This window comes from Cupressus sempervirens, chromosome 9 (assembly GCF_028749045.1).
Source record: "Cupressus sempervirens isolate cs-2001-9-10 chromosome 9, ASM2874904v1, whole genome shotgun sequence".
Taxonomy (NCBI): domain Eukaryota; kingdom Viridiplantae; phylum Streptophyta; class Pinopsida; order Cupressales; family Cupressaceae; genus Cupressus; species Cupressus sempervirens.
The window spans coordinates 537,888,338-537,909,734 of NC_143126.1; the positions used below are offsets into that span (position 1 = coordinate 537,888,338).

The following is a 21,397-nucleotide window of genomic DNA, read 5'->3' on the forward strand; positions in this document are numbered from 1 at the left end:
AATGCTTAAACATTCGAAGTGAAATCCCTCACTGATTTTGAGCGAAACAAATGCCAGTGTCATACCTGATTCTTTTCCAAAAATAAAATTTCTTCAACATGGGGAGCATATTATATTGCAGAATAATTACTTGTATGAATTAAAACACTCAACGACATTTCCCAATCGAGAGATCAATTCTAAAAGACAGGGCATGACAAGAGAGATTGAATACTGATACAGTAAAATCTTTTAACAATTTGTACACTTGACGTAAAGAATCTTTTATAATATCAGCATGTTTGTACTTGATTCATGACTACAGATCTTATATCTTTCTCCAGATAAACTTCACGGTAAAACTAACGCAAACAATTACAAAATTCTTCCCGATATGATAAAACAATTAGAAATTCAAGAGAACTAGAAGTTTAGTGGATAACTTCTTACGATAACAACCAGAATATTTCACCCTAGAAAAAATTACATTAATATATGCAGAGCCGCCCCAACAGCCTTCCTACAATTTGGAAACTGGAGCTCCATCTGCCTCATAGGAGGTAGGGCCATGATTTGCTAACCGGAGCACCCATTTGCCTCACCGGAGGCAGGCCAACAGTTCTGAGCATAGAGGCTTGAACTTGAATGAAGGTAGCAAAAGCCACAGCTTTACAGTCAATCTATGAACTCCCTAAAACCCCTTTCTCAAATGATTAACCTCGGAGACCTAACTGATCTTCAGGGTATTTCAACATCAACAGCCTGGCCTATTCATTGTCCGTATAATCTTTTAGCAATGGGATTCTCCTCTAAAACCCTTTCAAAGAAAAGATCCTCAGACATACGCATCATGGTAACGAGATTGATAGGACGTCGTTTAGGAGATACCGATGATTTCAGATATTCGAACACAATATAGCGCGGCTTCAATCTGTTCTCTACACTAAAGCCTAACAATATCGGATATTTAACAACAATCCTCGGGGCAAGCCTTGCAGTATTCCTCAAGAAATCCATATTCTTCTGTATCTTATCCGTAGATAAAACAAGGAACCTAGGATTCTTCAAAAGAAGTTCCGTGACCTCGTTTTTTGAGAGACCCATGTTTTCCATAAACTTCAATTTAACTTTCAGTATTTCAATATCGTAGACAATAATTGCAGGTATAACCTTGACAGCCTTATATAGATTATCGTTTGACCCAAACAAATTGAGAAGTATTGAGATGTTAGGACTGATGCTTTTGCTTAAACTGAAACCAAGAATTCTTGGTTGGCGGGATATAATAGAAGCCACTTCTTCTTCGTTGAAACAGAGTGACCTGAAATAAGCAATCTTAGGCTCCAGACGTGCATAAGCCTTGTATCGAAGAACAGATGGGTACCTGCGAATGGTATTTCTCACCTGTTCCGCAGTAAATCCCGAGTCTCTCAGAAGATTGACTACCTGCTGGGCTCTCTCGGTAGATTTAACTTTGGCAAAACAGGGAGACTTATCTAAAACTGCCGTGGCCTCCGAGGAAGGAAACCCGCACTCCTCCATTAACAGTTGTTTTATGTCATTATAGCGCCACTCTTCTTTTTCTTTTCCCTGTTCTATTTGTAGCTGTGACTGCAACTGTTTTGTGGGTACAGCATTGCATGATATTATGAACAAGGGCTTTGAGTACACGAGGGACACTGCTTGAAATCTAATCTGCGGAACACAAAAAACGGGCATTGCCAAAACCAACACCATTGTATGAGATGAAATTTATATTAAAGCAGAAACAACAGCGAATGAATACGATGAGCTCCTTCTTGGCATAAACCTCGGCAGGAGCTAAAATAAATTGTCCATTACAATTCCGTCCACACCTTATTGTAACCAAATGTTGCAGACATTAAAGTGCTATATCAATATGCGATTGCTGCATTCATCTCTAAATAGTTGTTTTGCCATCAGAGAGGTTTGGAACGATTCAATTTTGAAGCAGAGATGTGAGGGTTTTTCCAATTTTGAAGCAAGATGTGGAGTAGATTGGCTGCGTTGGGAAAATATTCTAGGGGTCAAAACTGCCCTAGCTATAATAAATAGAATTCATATTGTGTAAATTTAAAAAGTATGTAGAGGATTTCTAACTTTTATCATTATTTAAAAGACTATTATAAATAATTTTCCAAACTCTTGCTTTTAATTTTTATAAATACATAATTTAATATTTCAAATTTTTAAAATTAAATATATATTATTCTTTAATATCTAAAATGTGAAATAAATTAGTATTAAAATTTTAAAGAAAATAAAGAATGTAAAAAAATTATATTTAAATATTATAAGTTTAAAAGATAAAAGTTTGTTTGTTTGTTTGTTTGTGTTTTTTTTTTTTTTTTCCTTCTTTTTATGGTTCTCAAAAAAAAGTAGTTTATCAATAAGAAAGCGAAAATGGCAGGAAAAGAGCGAAAGATGAATTTGGAAAAAAAGCAAAGATACCAAAGCAAATCAAATAATGCGGATTCGAAACCATATTACAAAGCACTAAACAAAGGACATCAAATGGCAGTCATAAATAATCCAAACCCTAACAACAGAGCAAAAAATCATAGACATCAAGTAAACATCAGCCATATCAATCACAGAAATACGCAAGGGCAAGAAGAAACAAGAGTTAATGGGTATCGCATCAATACATTCAATCAGTTTCAAATTCTAACATATAATAAGGCTAGACAAATTAACTCTTTCAAGGAAATTGTCGAGGCATATGATAACAGAAGGCTTGAGATCTTAAACAAAGGAAAAAACAAAGAATGTCCATCGAAGGCAGAGGAAGGATGGCAAATCATTCAAAGGAAGAAGAAGATATCAAAACAACGCTAGAACCACCAGTCGCTGCAGAAAAAGCAAAATTGGCAAAATCAAAAAAAAAGACCTAAGATTTAAGATCCAAAATAGAGGAGATGGAGATGGCATAGAATGCAAAAAGCAAAAGAAGGAGGGTAATACAATACCACCAACACTTTATATATGTGAAGCTAATCGTACGGCATTAGGACAGCGGCAAATTTTAAAGGAAAAAATGGAACCTGAGCCTTCGAAGGACAAATCGTATATCCCTCCACATAAGAGGAACATGGAATCTCCGAAAGAAAACCAGCTGCTAGATAAAAGCTCTGTCGATACTCTGATCATTAGTGACATATTCACAGAAGAAAGTTGGCAAGAATGTGAAGAAAGGGGGCTTTATGTAGTATGGAATGGCCCTAGCAAATATATCCCAAACCTAAAAAGGAGAATAGAAAAATACTATCAGGACCAGGTAAGTATAAGTTTCTTTGCAAAAATCTCATTATTTATTCTTTGTAAATCAATGCGAACTAGGAATTTATTAGCCAAATTGGCAAATTGTTTTTATAAAGGTTTTTTAGTTAAATTTTTACTATGGGAACCTAACTGGTTTGAAGGAAAACCTAATAAAACTGCCTACTGGTTAAAATACAAAAATTTCCCTCCAGAAATTAAACATATTAAAACCCTAACAAGAATCAGGAATTTCTTAGGTAAGCTAATTGGTATAGAATCTGATTATTACAAAGAAAGTACCATCAAATTCTTGATAGAATCAGATTGTAAGCCAACAAAACCTATAATCAAAAAATTAATTACAAATAGATCAATTTATAACCTAGAATTTTTAACCTGTGAGGGAGAATGTTCTGGCATAATCATTCCGAGCACCGAAATTGGATTTAAAGCTACAAACATTAAAGACATGCTCAGCGGTATCAATCAGAGAAAAGGATGTAATAATGGAGTAGCAGATTGGAAATTATACAAAAAATCAGTAATAGACGAACAATGTACAAAGAAGCCTAAGGACTCTCAGGAAGGGATAACAAATAATGATCACGAAGAACACGAGACAATAGAATGAGATATTTTACCAACTATTAATCAATGCACTAAATGCAAAAATAATGTTGAGGAATTGGAGACTAATAAGAACAAACTCAAGGCACTAAAATATGAAATTGCAATCACCCAAAGCAATATTGAAGATTTGTTAATCATCACAGAACAAATGCACAAAGAACATTGCAAAACGGGGGAGAATTCTTAGACTTTAAACCCCCTAACCCATAAAGAGAATAGTCAGGAGCCATTGGATATTGAGGACCTACAAGTAGAAACGGAAGAATACATTGAATCTCTAAGAAGCACAGATACTCCTATTCAGAAATCAGCTAAAATCCCAGCAACGGATGATGAACAATGGAACAATATAACAATTCGTAAAAAGAATAAGAAAAAGAGTTATAAATTTTGGCAAACCCCAATGGATGGCTCAGATTTATTTGAAGAAGTTGGGAAAAGTCAGACCACGGGCATGGAAATGCAAGCAACAATGGAATTACCTAAAGTAACTGAGATTTTAAAAGAAGCAGGCCTATCAGAAAGAGAGGTAAACGAAATAAAAGAAGGACTTAAATCCAATATACATGAGAAGGAAGGAATGAATAATACCGGAACTAATAATAGTCCTAACCAGGCAGGAAAAGAAGAAATAGAAGATATAGAAGAAGGAGATTAGAACTATGAGGCAAAAGAGGATGATTTAACTGATTTTCTTATTAATGATCTACTAATGGATGAACCAGAAAGCAATGAAGATGAAAACAAACAGATCACTTCTGAGTCGCTGGGAATAGCTACCAATGAAGAAAGATGTAAACAATCTAAATGTGGCAAAATTAAAAACAGAAGGGGGAGAAAGTCTCTTAAAGAATTAAGAGAAGTAGCAGGACAAGCCAAAGAACAGCAGAAAATCAATGATTTATTAAATGCAGGGAAGGGGAAGAGCCTTCCCAGTGTACAATGAAGATCACTTCCTGGAATGCTAGAGGCTTAAATGCCCCTAGCAAAAAAAGGCTATTAAAAAAAAAATTAATAGCTTTTGAGTTAGAAATTATAATCATTCAGGAAACTAAATTAGATATTGTAGAAAGTATTAAACTAGGGAAAAGATTAAATCAATGGCAGTCAGACTTCAAAGAATCTCTAGGAACTTCAGGAGGACTAGGAATAATTTGGAATCCTCAGAAGGTCAATCTCACTATAATAAACAAAAATTCTAATTGGATAAGTAGTAGAGTGACAAGTCTCAAAAACAATGTAAAATTTCTACTACTTAACATCTATGGTCCCATCTCTTCTAGGGACAAAGCTACAGTATGGCAAGAGATCAGTGGTTTTCTCGCTAATCATCCAAATATGACAGTATTTCTAGGAGGAGACTTCAATGCAATAATGAGGATGGAAGAAAAGTATGGTGGAAAGCAAATGTTATCACAGATTAACAAGGACTTTAAAAGCTTGGCAGAAAAAAATATGTTGACAGATATACCAACTAAAAATGGAATATTCACATGGAATAACAGAAAAAAGACTTCAATTACATCGCAGAGAGATTAGACAGATTCCTAGTTAAAGGAGATTTAAGCAGCCTGGGCTTCGATATTATGGCAGAAATTCTCCCAATATCAGGATCTGATCACTTTCCTATTACTCTTAATATCCTAGAACCCAACAAACCAATAAGAAATGCCTTTAAATGTGAAAAAATGTGGTTTCTAGATCCAAATTTTATGACTCAAATTGAGAATTGGTGGAAAACAGATAAACCGTCAGGATCAAAAATGTTTTGCTTGACAACAAAAATGAAAAACCTAAAAAACAAAATAAAAGAATGGAATAAAGAGCACTTCCAAAATATTTTCTCAACAAAACTTGAAATAGAAGAAGAATTAAAAAACCTCAATAATGAAGTAATTAGGGAAGGCATGGACAATAATAAATACATAAAAGAAAAAGAATTAATGATTAAACAAGAAGAAATATTAGCAAAAGAAAAAATCTTCTGGCGCCAAAAATCAAGAGAGAAATGGCTAGAAGCAGGGGACAGAAATACAAAATACTTTCATAACAGTACTTTCCATAATTGTAATCTTAGACTCGTAACTCATATTAAAAACTTTGAAGGTAACCTAACCTCGGAACTGAGATAACCCCTACTATATGGGTCACACAAAAATAATACTGGATTGGGACAATTTGTCAAATACTTATCATGAAATCTTCAGATTGGATTATCTCCAGCGAAATGCATGAAATAAATTTACCAGCAATACTCAAAGAAGGATCTTATTGCAACAATATTCATTAATGATTCATAAACTGAACAACAGAGCCCCAAACGGAATATAGATAAATATAGATAACTAAACAATACTTAAAAACCTGAGTTTGTTGTTTCATGAGTTTATCAAATTTGTTTAGAAAACGTTGCCGCCAACCTTGGTAATCTACTATGCATTTGTTCCCATTTTGGCAATGTTAATGTTTGATTCCGCAGTCGTTCCAGCCAGTTAGGTTGCGAATTCAGAGATAAATTTCATCTCCTGCGACAAGCTGTACTTAGTCCCACGAATTGTTCATGTCTTGCGATTATTTTTCTCAAACTCCCAATGTAATGGTGCTAATGAAATTGTTGGTCGTGCTGGAATATTATTCTCATCCCTCGATGGGTCCTGATCAAATGCTCCTGAGCTGATGCGATTGGTACCTTTCCATAGGTTCGAAGGTTCGCCCTGAGTCCAACGGCTATGGCCCACGATTTAATTTATATCATCTCCCATACAATTGCATTGTTGGGAGGGAAGGCGGTAAGGCGGATTTTGGATCTGTTATCCTTCCACGCGATCTGTCCTGCCTGAGTTAATATGATTCTTTCACCGAAAGTTGCCCAATCCTGCGCAGACTGAGTTGTCGGGCTAGACCAGTAGTAATCTGATACTTCCTTTACTCTTCTATAGCCAGCTAATAACAAATCGCCCTTTCCTATGCTCGAACTAGATCTGTTTGAGAACGGGTAAGTCTGGATAATGATTTTCGGCCCTATCTAGAGGGTTGCTTGATCAAAGATGTGCTACGTTAATTCCTCCAAACCTACAATAGATAACACCTTCTATATGATTCCTTAATGATCACAAATTGGCCTTAGGCTGCAGATCTTTGTCCAGATGAAGTAACTGTGATATCACTTCCAAATTCGCAATAATTCGGATGATATTTCACACCCTCAAAATCGCTTATCAATGGGAGTTATCGTTCCCAAAGATAGTCTGAGAATTTGCAGACCAAATGGCTACAAATCGCTCCAAATGGAATAGAAATCAAATTCATAAATCACTTATCCAAATAGGAGCCTTATGTCCTCTATTTATTCACTTCGCTAAGAAGTTTCTGGAAGTTTTCCGGAATCATCTTTTATGATGTACTTCAACTATTAAACTTTATAAAATTAAATAAATAACTTTATAAAGTTAGAGTACAACCTTAATTTAATAATGGAACGAGTAGGCCCCACTTACTAAATTATCATTCTTTGAGAGTAAAATTGTAATTATCGGAAGACAAAAATGACCCTCTTCCCATAGTCATTTGCCTACGAAAGTCGATGATAGGCAAATCCCCTGTTAAGTTATGTCGCTAAAAAGGGGACATGACAGTCCGCCCCTCTCGAAATTGCTTGCCCTCAAGCAATCCCAAGGCTGGATGCTGCAAAATTGTCTCATTTTCCCAAGTAGCATCTTCGACTGGTAGATCCTTCCATTTAACCAAATATTCTCTGATTACTTGTCTGCGGAGCTATTTTTCTCTGCTTTCTAAAATGAATTCCGGCACTATGATCAATTTCCCTTCATCATCCAGGGGAGGTAATACTGCAGAAGGTATCACATTCTGTCCCAACGCCTTTTTGAGGCGTGATACATGAAACACATTATATACTTTGTTGTCTGCTGGAAGCTCAAGCTCATAAGCCAATTCCCCTATTCGCCTAATGATCCGGAAAGGTCCATAATACCTGGGCTTAAGCTTCTCTGACCCACTCTTTTTGAGAGTAGATTGTCAAAATGGCTAAAGCATTAAGTAAACCATGTCACCTACCACAAAACTTCTTTTAGTTCTCTTCTGATCTGCATACTGCTTATATTGATTCTGTGCCCAAGCAATGTTATCCCGTAGAGAGCTAATAATGTCTTTACTTTCTTGCATCAAATCCCCGACACATGGAACCCGAACATCACCCATTAACAAGTCAATGAAACTCGGTGTATCATAGTCGTATAATGCTCGGAAAGGTGTCATTTGGATAGACATGTGGAAAGTTGTGTTATAGCAATACTCACACAAATAAATCCATCTTACCCAAGTCTTCTGCTGATCAGCCACGTAATTCCTCAAGTAGCCTTCCACCCATTTGTTTACTATCTCTGTCTGTCCATCGGTTTGCGGGTGATAACTGGTACTGGGTGTGAGCTCAGTGCCACATAATCGGAACACCTCTTGCCAAAAATGACTCAAGAATCTACTATCCCTGTCACTGACAATACTGCGGGGTATCCCATGTAACCTGAAAACCTCTCTAAAGAATACCTCGGCTATCTGGACTGCGGTATAAGTAGTGGTGATGGGGAGGAAATGAGCATATTTCGTTAGTCTATCTACCACCACATAAATGCAATCACGACCCTAAGCCTTGGGCAGCCCGGTAATGAAATCCATGGATATGCATTCCCACTTCTGAGCTGGAATAGGAAGTGGTTGTAGGGGTCCTGCTGGGAAGGTGTGTTCTTGCTTATTCTGCTGACAAACAAAACACTCACGGACATACTGCAATACATCTGTCTTGAGTCCCTTCCAAGTGAATCTTTCTTGCACCTGTCTATATGTTTTAAAGTATCTGGGGTGACCACCTATAGGTGAATCATGAAGAGCTCGCATAATAGACTGCTTCACCTTCGATCCTGGGACTAAAAATATCCTACTCTTGTAAATAATCAATTCATCCATAAGTGTATACCTGGTATCAACAATTGTCCCATCAACTATCCCAGATGCCCATGGGTCTCTGGCATATTCTGCAATAATCAGATGCTTCCAGTCCTCAGAGATCTCAATCATTGAACTAAGATGTGGTCTGCGTGACAAGGCATCTGCTACCACATTCTGTGTGCCCTTAACATAAGATATATCAAAGTCATATGCCTGTAACTTACTTACCCATTTCTGCTGCCTATCATTGAGATCCCTTTGCCCAAGGAAATGTCTCAAACTGTTGTGATAAGTTTTTATACAAAACTTCCCACCCACTAAGTACTGCCTGAACTTAGCTAATGCATGCATGATAGCTAACATCTCCTTGTCGTAAATGCTGAATGTTTTTTCTGGTTCACGAAGTTTTCTGCTTTCATATGCAATTGGGTGTTTATCCTGCATCAAAACAGCCCCAATACCATCTCCTGAAGCATCACACTAGAGTTCAAATGGCTTCGAGAAATCAGGCATTGCTAGTATCAGACATGAAGTCATGATCTCCTTAAATCTTTCAAAACAAGCCTGTGCCTTTGCTATCCAAATGAAAGCTCCCTTTTTAAGCAAATTTGTCATGGGCGCCGCATGTCACGAATATTCGCAAACAAATCTGCGGTAGAAGCCACATAAACCCAGGAACCCTCTTAGTTGTGTCAGGTTTTCAGGAGTAGGCCACTCCATAATAGCACGAATCTTATCAAGATCCATCCGTACTCCTTCTTTACTGATAATATGTCCCAAGTATAATAGTTCGATCATGCCTATGTCACATTTAGATTCTTTTGCATACAAGGACTCTGCTTGCAAGATCTTCAATACTGTCTCTAGATGCCCCATATGCTCATGCCATGTTCGACTGTATACCAAGATATCATCAAGGAATACCAACACAAATTTTCTCAACTGGTGATGGAAGACCTTATTCATGGTGGACTGGAAAGTAGCTGGTACATTGGTCAATCCGAATGGCATTACTACAAACTCAAAATACCCACAGTGACACCTGAATGCAGTCTTCTCAATGTCCTGTTCTCTGACTCTAATCTGGTGGTAACCTGATCTCAAATCAATCTTACTAAAGTAGCATGCCCCATGCAGTTCATCTATTAGCTCATCAATCCGTGGAATAGGATATCTATTCTTAATGGTTTTTTTATTCAGCATCTTGTAATCTATACACATCCGCAATGAACCATCTTTCTTCTTAACCAAGACTACTGAAGAAGCAAAAGGAGACTTACTAGGTCTGATGTGTCCCATCACCAGAAGCTCCTTGATGGTTTTCTCTATTTCATCTTTGAGCCTTTTTGGATGCGTATATGGAGTGATCATGACTGGTTTGGCACCTTCTTCTAATTCGATGATGTGCTTAGTCCATCTATCAGGTGGTGTACCAGGAGGAATATCGTTGAATACCTTACTATACTTTTCCCTCAATATCTATATGTCGGGATGATATTTTGTCTTTTGTTGTACTTCCTATGTAGGCATGAGAGTACACATGGCTGCCCATTCAACATCCTCATGTCTTACCAATCTTTCCAATCGTCTAAGAGAAATCATTCTGATGTCACTATTCTGGATCGCTCTCAACACATGCTGCTTCCCACCTACTTCAAACTTGATCTCCATGTCCTTGAGTTGGAAAGTGACCTCACCCAATGAACTAACCATGTCATACCCAAAACGATATCCAAGTCACCCATATTGACCACATGGTAATCCGCTTTGAACTCATAATTATTCAGGCGTAAAGGCATGTCTCTAACCATCCTGTTACACTTAAGAGTGTATCCATCAGCAACCTGTACTCGAAGACCTTCAAATTCTTCTGTCTTAATACCACGACGCTCAACCAATTGTGCATCAATGAAGTTATGTGTAGCGCCTATATCAACCAATGTGATCACCTTCTGTCCTGCTAGAACAGCACATAATCTAAAAGATCCTTCCTGCTGAATGCTAGACAAACGCCCCTGCTATAAATGCAATTCAGGTTCCTCTTTTTGCTTTGAATTCCCTGTTTCTTCCTCAGACTCTGGGCTACTGTGATCATCTTCTTTTGTTGTACTGTCAGAATTTGACCCTTCGTATTATGCCCACATAACCCTATTGGCTTTTCCTTTAGGTCTTAGAGGACAAACATGATCCCTGTCATATGGACCTTTGCAATAGAAACATAACTTCTTCCTGCGCAAGTCGTTTAATGCTTCTGCATCCAGGGGTGTAGTAGATTTTCCTTTGGTTTCTATGCCCTTCCCTTTATTCTTATCAAACTTCCTATTGTCTCTGAAAGAGCTAGTACTCCTGGAAGTGAACCTGCTAGAAGGTGTTGTAAGCTCCATACTTCGTGCTTTCCTCAAGGCTTCCTGCAGTGTTGGTGGATCAAATGCCTTAATCCATCCCTTAAGAGGTTCAGACAATCCTTCTGTAAATAAGATAACTAATCTCCTTTCCAACACATCTGGTACCATGACTGACAACTTTTGAAATTTGCTAATATAATCCTCTAAATTGCCAAATTGTCTTAATTGTGCAAGGTCGCGAAAATAAATTTCTGGATCCTTCTTATCAAAATGTTCAACCAATCTATCCACAAAGTCCTGGTACGATGTTACCTAATTGTGTTGCAGCGTAACCATCCCATGTGACCACCAATCATGAGTTGTGCCTTCCAGATGCAAGGTGGCATACCTGATGGCATCTATTTTAGACATAGGCCTTAAAGCTAGGAAGGTGTCCAACTTATGAATCCAAGCTTGCACTGTCATCTGACCACTACCATCGAAAAAAGGTAAAGTGAGTTTGCTAACAGCTCGTTGTAACTCACTATCATGACCTCCTCCAGGCCTCCTATTCTGGCAGCTATTCCTCATGTGTTCTCTCCTTTGGTTTAGATATCAATCAAAGTTCAATAGTTCACACACATGCGGGGGTAATGCCTACCATTTGGCAGTAGCAGCCCTAAGATCATCCTGGAAATCTTCTGGTACATTATCTTCTCCCATCTCTTGAACCTCTTCCCTTAGGAAGGTGGGACGAGTAGGCCTATTTGTTGTCCATGATTTGCGCCTAGGAGCACCTTGTGAGCCTGCCACACTTCTATTATCCTGATCAGACGTACCTCTTCCTTGTTCCAGAAATCGGGGTTGAATAATTCTTTCCATTGTGGCATTCAAAGCCTGGAGTGACCGAGCTATTTCTTCTTGTCTTGTAGTCATGAATCTGTAAAACTCTCTAGTTTCCTCATCATCAATTCTGGGAAATCTAGGTGGGCTTTGTGATTGCCTTTCCCCCATATCTCTGCTTTTATGTCTAGTCCTCCTGCGAATATAATATCTAGAATATGATTGCATAAAATATTTTGACCCAACAGGATGGCAGGACTATTGCTCTGATACCACTGAGATAACCCCTACTATATGGGTCACACAAAAATAATACTGGATTGGGACAATTCGTCAAATACTTATCATGAAATCTTCAGATTGGATTATCTCTAGCGAAATGCATGAAATAAATTTACCAGCAATACTCAAAGAAGGATCTTATTGCAACAATATTCATTAATGATTCATAAACTAAACAACAGAGCCCCAAACGGAATATAGATAAATATAGATAACTAAACAATATTTAAAAATCTAAGTTTGTTGTTTCATGAGTTTATCAAATTTGTTTAGAAAACGCTGCCGCCAACCTTGGTAATCTACTATGCATTCGTTCCCATTTTGGCAATGTTAATGTTTGATTCCGCAGTCGTTCCAGCTAGTTAGGTTGCGAATTTAGAGATAAATTTCATCTCTTGCGACGAGCTGTACTTAGTCCCACGAATTGTTCATGTCTTGCGATTATTTTTCTCAAACTCCCAATGTAATGGCGCTAATGAAACTACCGATCATGCTGGAATATTATTCTCAGCCCTCGATGGGTCCTGATCAAATGCTCCTGAGCTGATGCGATTGGTACCTTTCCATAGGTTCGAAGGTTCGCCCTGAGTTCGACGGCTGTGGCCCACGATTTAATTTATATCGTCTCCCATACAATTGCGTTGTTGGGACGGAAGGCGGTAAGGTGAATTTTGGATCTGTTATCCTTCCACGCGATCTGTCCTCCCTGAGTTAATATGATTCTTTCACCGAAAGTCGCCCAATCTTGCGCAGACTGAGTCGTCGGGCCAGACCAGTAGTAATTCGATACTTCCTTTACTCTTCTATAGCCAGCTAATAACAAATCGCCCTTTCCTATGCTCGAACTAGATCTGTTTGAGAACGGGTAAGTCTGGATAATGATTTCTGACCCTATCTAGAGGGTTGCTTGATCAGAGATGTGCTACCGTTAATTCCTCCAAACCTGCAACATATAACACCTTCTATATGATTCCTTAATGATCACAAATTGGCCTTAGGCCATAGATATTTGTCCATATGAAGCAACTGTTATATCACTTCCAAATTCGCAATAATTCGGATGATATTTCACACCCTCAAAATCGCTTATCAATGGGAGTTATCATTCCCAAAGATAGTCTGAGAATTTGCAGACCAAATGGCTACAAATCGCTCCAAATGGAATAGAAATCGAATTCATAAATCGCTTGTCCAAATAGGAGCCTTATGTCCTCTATTTATTCACTTCGCTGAGAAGTTTCTGGAAGTTTTTCGGAATCATCTTTTATGATGTACTTCAACTATTAAACTTTATAAAATTAAATAAATAACTTTATAAAGTTAGAGTACAACCTTAATTTAATAATGGAATGAGTAGGCCCCACTTACTAAATTATCATTCTTTGAGAGCAAAATTGTAATTATCGGAAGACAAAAATGACCCTCTTCCCATAGTCATTTGCCTACGAGAGTCGATGATAGGCAAATCCCCTGTACAGTTATGTCGCTAAAAAGGGGACATGACAGGAACCTCCTAAGATCTCTGAGGAAATAATAAAGTATTTTCAAGATTGTCTCAATAATTATGAAATATCTCATATTACTGCCCAGCAGGAAATGCTGAGAAATATCCCCAAAATTATCTCAGATGAAGACAACAAATTCTTAAATAAACCATTTACGTTAGAGGAAATAAGGACAACCCTCTTCAGCATGAACCCAGATAAATCCCCCGATCCGGATGGATTCCAAGCATTTTTTTTATCAAAAATGTTGGGATATCATCAGGGAAGAGCTTTGGGCTGCCCTAGAAGCGACTAGAAATGGGGGACATATACTCAAAGAAATTAATCATACATTGTTGACATTAATTCCCAAAAATAGTAATACTGAAACCCTAGGGGACTATAGACCGATAGCTCTCTGTAATACTATATACAAAATCCTATCAAAAGCCCTAGCCGCCCGGCTCAAGACTCTGTTATCTAAAATTATATCGGAAGAAAAAAAAGGCTTTATGCTTGGAAAATCCATAATTGATGGAATATCTATTATACATGAAACAATTCACTCAACAAAGACTAATAAAGAAACTTGCATGTTCCTCAAACTAGATATTCAAAAATCATATGATAAAGTAGACTGGCGATTTTTATGCAAGACTATGGAGAAATTTGGATTCTAAAAAAGATTGATAAACCTCATCTACTAGTGTATAGCTACACCAAAATTTTCAATACTCGTCAATGGAACCCTTGAAGGTTTCTTCAGTGCTTCAAGAGGCATACAACAGGTTGACCCAATTTCACCCTTTCTTTTTATAATGATGGCTGAAACCTTGGGTAGAACTATCAAACAAGCTCAAATCCTATCCAAAATTCAAGGCATTCCGGTAACAGAAAATGTTGAAAATATAACTCATGAGCAATTTGCAGATGACATTATTATGGCTAGACTTAGCACTATCAATGAAGCAAAAAACTACAAAACCATCTTAGATAATTACACCAAAGCATCAGGACAAAAAATTAATGCTGAAAAATCAGAAATTTTCTTTATGAACACAGAAAATAACCAGGATGAACAAATATGCAATTTACTAGGGTATAAAAAAGAAAAATTTCCTTGTAAATACCTAGGAATATACATAGGAGAAGGTAAAAATCAAAATCCAGGCTGGCAAGACGTCCTCTCTAAAATAAATAAACACACAGACAGCTGGAATGGGAAATGGCTAACAAAAGCCGGTAGAACTACCAAAATTAAAGCAGTCCTATCGGCACTTCTGACATATCAGTTATCCTGTCTTCAAATTCCTAAAAATATCAGTAAAAAAATTGAAGCCAAACTCAAAAACTTCTTTTGGAACGGGATTGAAAATAAAAAGAAAGTGGCTCTAACTAAATGGGAAAATATATGCCGAACAAAGAAGATGGGAGGATTAGGCATAAAAAACCTAGAATGGAAAAACAAAGCATTAGGGGCTAAACTGGCATGGTGCATGTTTCAGGACAAGGATAGTAAATGGTCCAAAATCCTATACAATAAATACCTAAATCCTGATGATCCAACATCCTTATTTAGAGTTAATAACCCTCCCCGAGGATCATAATTTTTGAATTTTCTGACAAAATGTCGTCATACCATCTCTAAATATGTAACTTGGGACATTGGAAATGGCAGTAATGCCCTCTTTTGGGAAGATTCCTGGAATGGGCTTCCTCATCTTGAAACATATAACATTTCCAATCAAACAGTGAACCTCCTCAAATAGAGATGGGGGACAAAAGTAAAAGATTATGTGGATCATTATCCAGCCAGTGAGGATACTCCGTGGAAATGGAAACCCCTATACAATACTAACATATCATCAATCAATCCAAGCTAGAAGGTATCCTCCAAGATCGAAAAATCCATCTTACTAACAGAGAAGATAAATTAAGATGGGCTCTATCTAATGACGGAACATATAAAGTTAAAGAAGGATACAATGTGATCCTCAACTCCCAAAGATGGGAGGAAATCAACATCCCTATGAACCTCTATTGGGATCCTTCCATTTTGCCCAAAGCAGGAATCTTCCTATGGGCGGCTTTCCAAAACCGTATTCTCACCGCTGATAGAATAATTAAAATGGGTTTCCAAGGTCCCTCTAGATGTTCTCTGTGCAACAACAATAATGAAACAGTAAATCATTTACTCTTCCAATGCAGCTTCTCCAATGAATGCTGGCATAGGATCAAGAGAAAACTCAGCTGGACATCGCCACTTCCTGAGACCTGGAAGGATCATATCAATGGATGGCCTAAAAACAGAGAGATCAACATTTATGATAAAATCTGGAATGTCACTCCTACAATTGTAACTTGGGAATTATGGAATGACAATCCCTCAATTAGTCAATAAAATGGAAATAGCCATAACTGAAGTCTTAAATAATCACCTTCGAGTTACTCCTAAACAGGAAGGCACTTTTACAACTTGGGATGCAGAAATCAAAAAACACTAGCCTCAGTTAATTAATCCCCCATTAGTTTACAATTCAAAGAATACATTAGTACACAAAGAATGCAAATGGGAACCGCCCCCTCAAGGATGGAAAAAACTTAATTTTGATGGAGCCTCCCACAGAAACCCAGGGGTATCTGGATTAGGGTTTATCCTAAGAGACCATTTGGGACAATGGATTGTCAAAAAAGCAAAACCCCTAGGTATTACAACCAATAACTTGGCAGAATTAGAAGCAGTAAACAAAGGACTTTCATTCTGCAATAAATACAAAATTAAAAAATTAATAATCGAAGGAGATTCTCAAATCATCCTAAATGCCCTTAGGAAAAGATACACTTCGAATTGGAAAATCAATTCTAAATTAGAAGAAGTAAATAAAAAATTAGACAGAATAGAAGAAGTTATCATTCAACATATCTACCGTGAAGGAAATTGTGAGGCGGATAAGTTGGCGAATGAAGGAGTGAATGGCAACGACATCCTTTTACTCAATCAAACAATAAACTAACAAATTAATATTTTTTAGGAATCCCATCAAAAATACTCAACTTCAGGACATATAAACATAGATTCAAATAAATTCTATTTAGATAAGTTATTATATTTATAACGGGCTATATGAAATTTAATTAGATCCTCTCATCCTTATGTTAAGAGACTAAAACCATATATTAGTCCTTAACCGCTCGAATAAGAACTAGAAAGGTAGCGATAACATAGTGTCTTCAGAACTTTTAACTTAAGATTAAAATCTGGCTTTAGGTTTCGATATTAACCCCACAAATAACTTTGAATACTTCGAACCTCTAAACCAATAGAACTGAAGTAGGTTGCCGAATTCTTAGAAAGATCGAAGGGAACTTCTAGAACCTCTAGAAGCTCCTCAAATTCTATAGAACCTTCGACGTCTATACTTAGCTTTATTTGCATCTCCTGTCTCTTTCTACCTCATCTTAGCCAGAACAATGGAAACTTTCATCAGCCCGTATCATGTTAATAAAAACTGAACTATGGCATTCAGGGGGAACATTACACCGGAATGATGGACTCGGATCCTCAATCCAGTTGATAATATGACAAGAATTGCGGTTAGCAGGGCAATTGGTGAAAGCGTTTTCAAGTATGAATACACATGGAGAACAAAAAATGATATTATAGGATCATTTATAGGCTGCATGATAAGGGCAAAAATTGATAAATAGGTTACTATTCATCTTTGTTATAATATTTTCAATCCTGTATGGCTAGTAGGGTTGGAAGAGGCAATTATGAGTATCGATAACAAAAATAGAATTCCTCTTCCTGAGCTTTACATGGCCCTACCCCCAAGAATTCTTGATACCACCTTACACCCCACTCAACCTGTAATCCTTATCCATGACCCTCCCACCTTCAACAAAGAATGGGCAAATATGGAGACTAGCATCCACTTTCTGCTGCGATGGAGAGGAATCCTTGAAGATAATAGCCAGGAATGGCTTCTAAACTATCTCACATCCACCAAAGATTACATAGAACCGGGTTCAGATTTTGATAATCTTCCTTCACTCTCCTTTTGCACGCCCAATTTGGACAAATCCACCTAAGTCAGAACAGCTTATATGTTTCCCCCCAACTTCCAGATGGAAGACTCAATGGATATTTCAGAAATTATCATGGTGTTCAAAGAGAAAATTGTAGAAGCAGAGTAAATTTGTTTGCACTCAATATGAAGCTCTCAGAATAGGCTAAATGAGAGCAAATTTTGATTAAAATATAGCAGGTCTCTCTTAAGTATCAGCTCTTTGAAACTCTGTAGTATTTAGGTTGTTGTAAGTAGAGTTTAAATATATGTATATGGATAAATTTGTACAAGTAAACAATATATGCTAGAGATGATAAACTCATAGAAAATCCTCTCTTTTTGTGGCTTCCCTCTCTGCACCATATTATAGTAAAACAATATTATGGGATACATATATAACAGCAGGATTAATTGATTAATCTTATGTTTAAGTTGAACCATTAAGGCATATATTGACCAAGCTGGTTTTTATCTCTTTTCCTGTATAAGCTTTTTTTTCACTCCTATTCACCTTCATGATGACAGTAATGGCTGGAAGATTTATATGAGGATAAAGATGCTAAATTTGTGAAAATTCACTCATAGCCTATTATAGCCCTTCTATGTCTTTATTTGTTATTAACATATAGGATTTTCAGCACTTAGACGCTACTTAAGATGGTTTTTAATGTATAACTAATGATAAGGATTGGGTAATAACTTTACAGTCTAGAAAGAGGAACATATGTTATTATATGTGGGGCATTGATATATATATATGTTAGCATGAGTAAGCATGTATATATGAGTGTCAACATAGATAAAAGGAAGTTCTGTTAAATATAGGATGTGAAGTATTACAAATTCCCACCATAAATATCCCCTCTTTCGTTGATCCAGTGACATCTAAATGGATCTCAATCCGAAGCTTGGAAGATCAAATAATTCACACAAAAATATTAAAATGTTCCAATATCAAATGATTGTGATATTAGCATGAGATACTAATCTAAAACTTATATGGAATTCTAACAATACTAACTCCCTCTCTTTGGAAGCATCTTTTGTTTGATTTTGTTATGAAGCAAACAGGTTAAAAGCAAGTTACTCAGCAATTGTCAAAGATATTTTCCTTGGTTCTCGCCCTTTATAACAGCGGCACATGAAATCCATTGGAAACTACCATTTGTAAATTGTATGATAAATGATTCAAAGTGATAATTGTAAAAGTGATATCAAAACATGATTTAATTGCTGGGGTATGCCCCTAAGATACATGTAAAATAAAGGACATTTGTCTCGGGCAAGACTAGAGGTTTTCTTCCCCGTTCTTTCCTACCAGTGCCTACTTGAATGGTGGATTTGTAAAAAAACTTATATTAATAAATAAAATCAAGGCTTTTGCCGTTTATTGATCAAAAAAAAAAAAGATAAAAGTTTTTTTAACAATAATATGTAGCTTAATATCAAAAATTATTAAATAACATTAGATATTTCATTTTAATATTGAGCTATCTATTTTATTTTCATATATATTAATTTTAACAAAAAATGAAATTAATTAAGTTCAAATTATGAGAAAAAAATACTTATAAATAATTATGTATGTTGAAAAAAAAGCAAGTGCTCACAATTTAATGTCAAAAATTATAATAAAAAAAATTTAAATGAAATTTTATAAAAATTAGGAATATTATATTTTTAAAAGTTTATTTTACTAAAACAATTTAGCAATTGTTTAGGTTCATAGTATATATTTTTTGGTTTGTTAAGGTAAAAATAAACAAGTAGAATATAAATAGATGAGTATAGTAAGTTAATAACAAAGTTTTAAAAAGAAGAAGAAGGAATACCACCATTATATGACATAACACATTCAGAATCTTATCTTGAATTTTTGTTCTTAAACATGAAATATTTGTTTAAAATCTTATTAGTTTCACACAATTTCACTTGTTGCATTTGCTCATGAGGTGTTGAGTTTGCTAATCTATCATTTAATGGATGGTCAATGTACTATAGTAGGCCCTATTTAAAGAATATAGACGTTTGTTTTTAATTGTTGTCATGTTGGCTAAAGTTTGTAACTGCATTTTGGTACAATGGTGCTATTATTACTAGTTTTTTCTTGTATCCTCAATTATTCTTATTTAGATAAATTATGCACAAAAATAATAGCATCATTACCTCAACCTAACATAAATATATGTTTCACGTGATAATTTTCCCTAAATTTCCCTAACGTGATATCATAGTTGTTTAGATAAGAGTGAGTTAGCATCTAAAATAATTTTGCATAAATGCTTCTTAAGAATACTCTCAAGCAATCAAGTGGGATTGATTTTAATGAACCAAATAACCAATGATATCAAGAAATAACCAAATTTTGTAAAGTTATGATGGTAATTAATTATTATATACATCAAAGAATGTCCTATGATAATATTCTATATCTTCACTTGTAGAATTTAAACATGGATTCCCAAGGAATGATAAAAAATAAAAAATAAAAATGTGGAACAATAGTTGGAGAGTTGAGTCTTGATGTGTTCATCATTATTTCATACATGGTCTTTTAATTAGTTTATATTTCTCCCCATCTTCATTGCATATCTAATCCTTAGTTTGAGCATTAATTAAGTAATATAATTTCCTAGGAAATAAAATGAATATAGTGAATTGTAATATTGTCATTAACTTATGATAATACTTCCTACATAATTCTTGATTCATATTACTGATATTTTGAACCTTTGTAAATCTATTAATTTGCATAAGGGAAGGACTCTAGCTGCAACAAGCTCTTGTTTCTAAAAAAATTGCAGTCAATGAATGCATTCAACAAGCCTCCTGTCAAAATGTTAGCTAGTGTTATTAACAATAACAAATATATAATATTTTAGATATAACTATAATTAATAATAATTTATATTAGATTTATTATGAAACTATAAAATATTATTAACATTACAATTATAATAATTATAAATGATATGGTAATATTTATACATTAAAACTTTATAAATGATAATAATAATTGTATTATGTTTACTATGATAAGTATAATTATTACTAATATTTTATGAAATCTAATTTAAATATTCTTATTATTATTAATCAATGATATTTATTATAAATTTATGCTATTATATTACTTTATTATAAAATGTACATGTTTCCTTCTTTTTACTATAGACTTTAACGAATAATTTAACAAGAAAATAGTCCCAAATTTTGTATAGTGGATAGTTTCTAAATTTTTGCACTTATAGCTCATTTCATTTTACCCATTGAAATCACTAAAAATTAATTTCCTACAATATTTTTTTGTCAAGAATAGTTTTTTTTGCTTATCTCTCCTACACCATTCTTTTGTGGTGTTATAAGAGCTAAAGTTTGTCTTAGGATACCATGTTCCTCATAATACGCATTAAACTTATCAGATGTAAACTCTACTCCTCTCTTAGACCTTAGGTATTTTATCTTCAATCAAGACTCATTCTCTACTTTATCTTTATAGTTCTTAAATTTATCAAATGCTTCATATTTCTCTCTTAGAATA

General features: G+C 35.5%; 1 protein-coding gene across 1 annotated transcript; it reads right to left on the bottom strand.

Annotated features, from left to right (window-relative positions):
• Positions 1–247: 247 nt before the first annotated feature.
• On the bottom strand, positions 248–2,020 carry LOC149539728 (uncharacterized). Its single transcript, XM_089800929.1, has 2 exons — positions 1,836–2,020; positions 248–1,674 (listed from the first exon to the last, which is right to left on the bottom strand). Exons 1-2 carry the CDS (start codon positions 1,860–1,862, stop codon positions 751–753), a joined length of 951 nt encoding a protein of 316 aa, XP_089657055.1. The 5' UTR covers positions 1,863–2,020; the 3' UTR covers positions 248–750.
• Between the last annotated feature and the right edge of the window lie 19,377 nt (positions 2,021–21,397).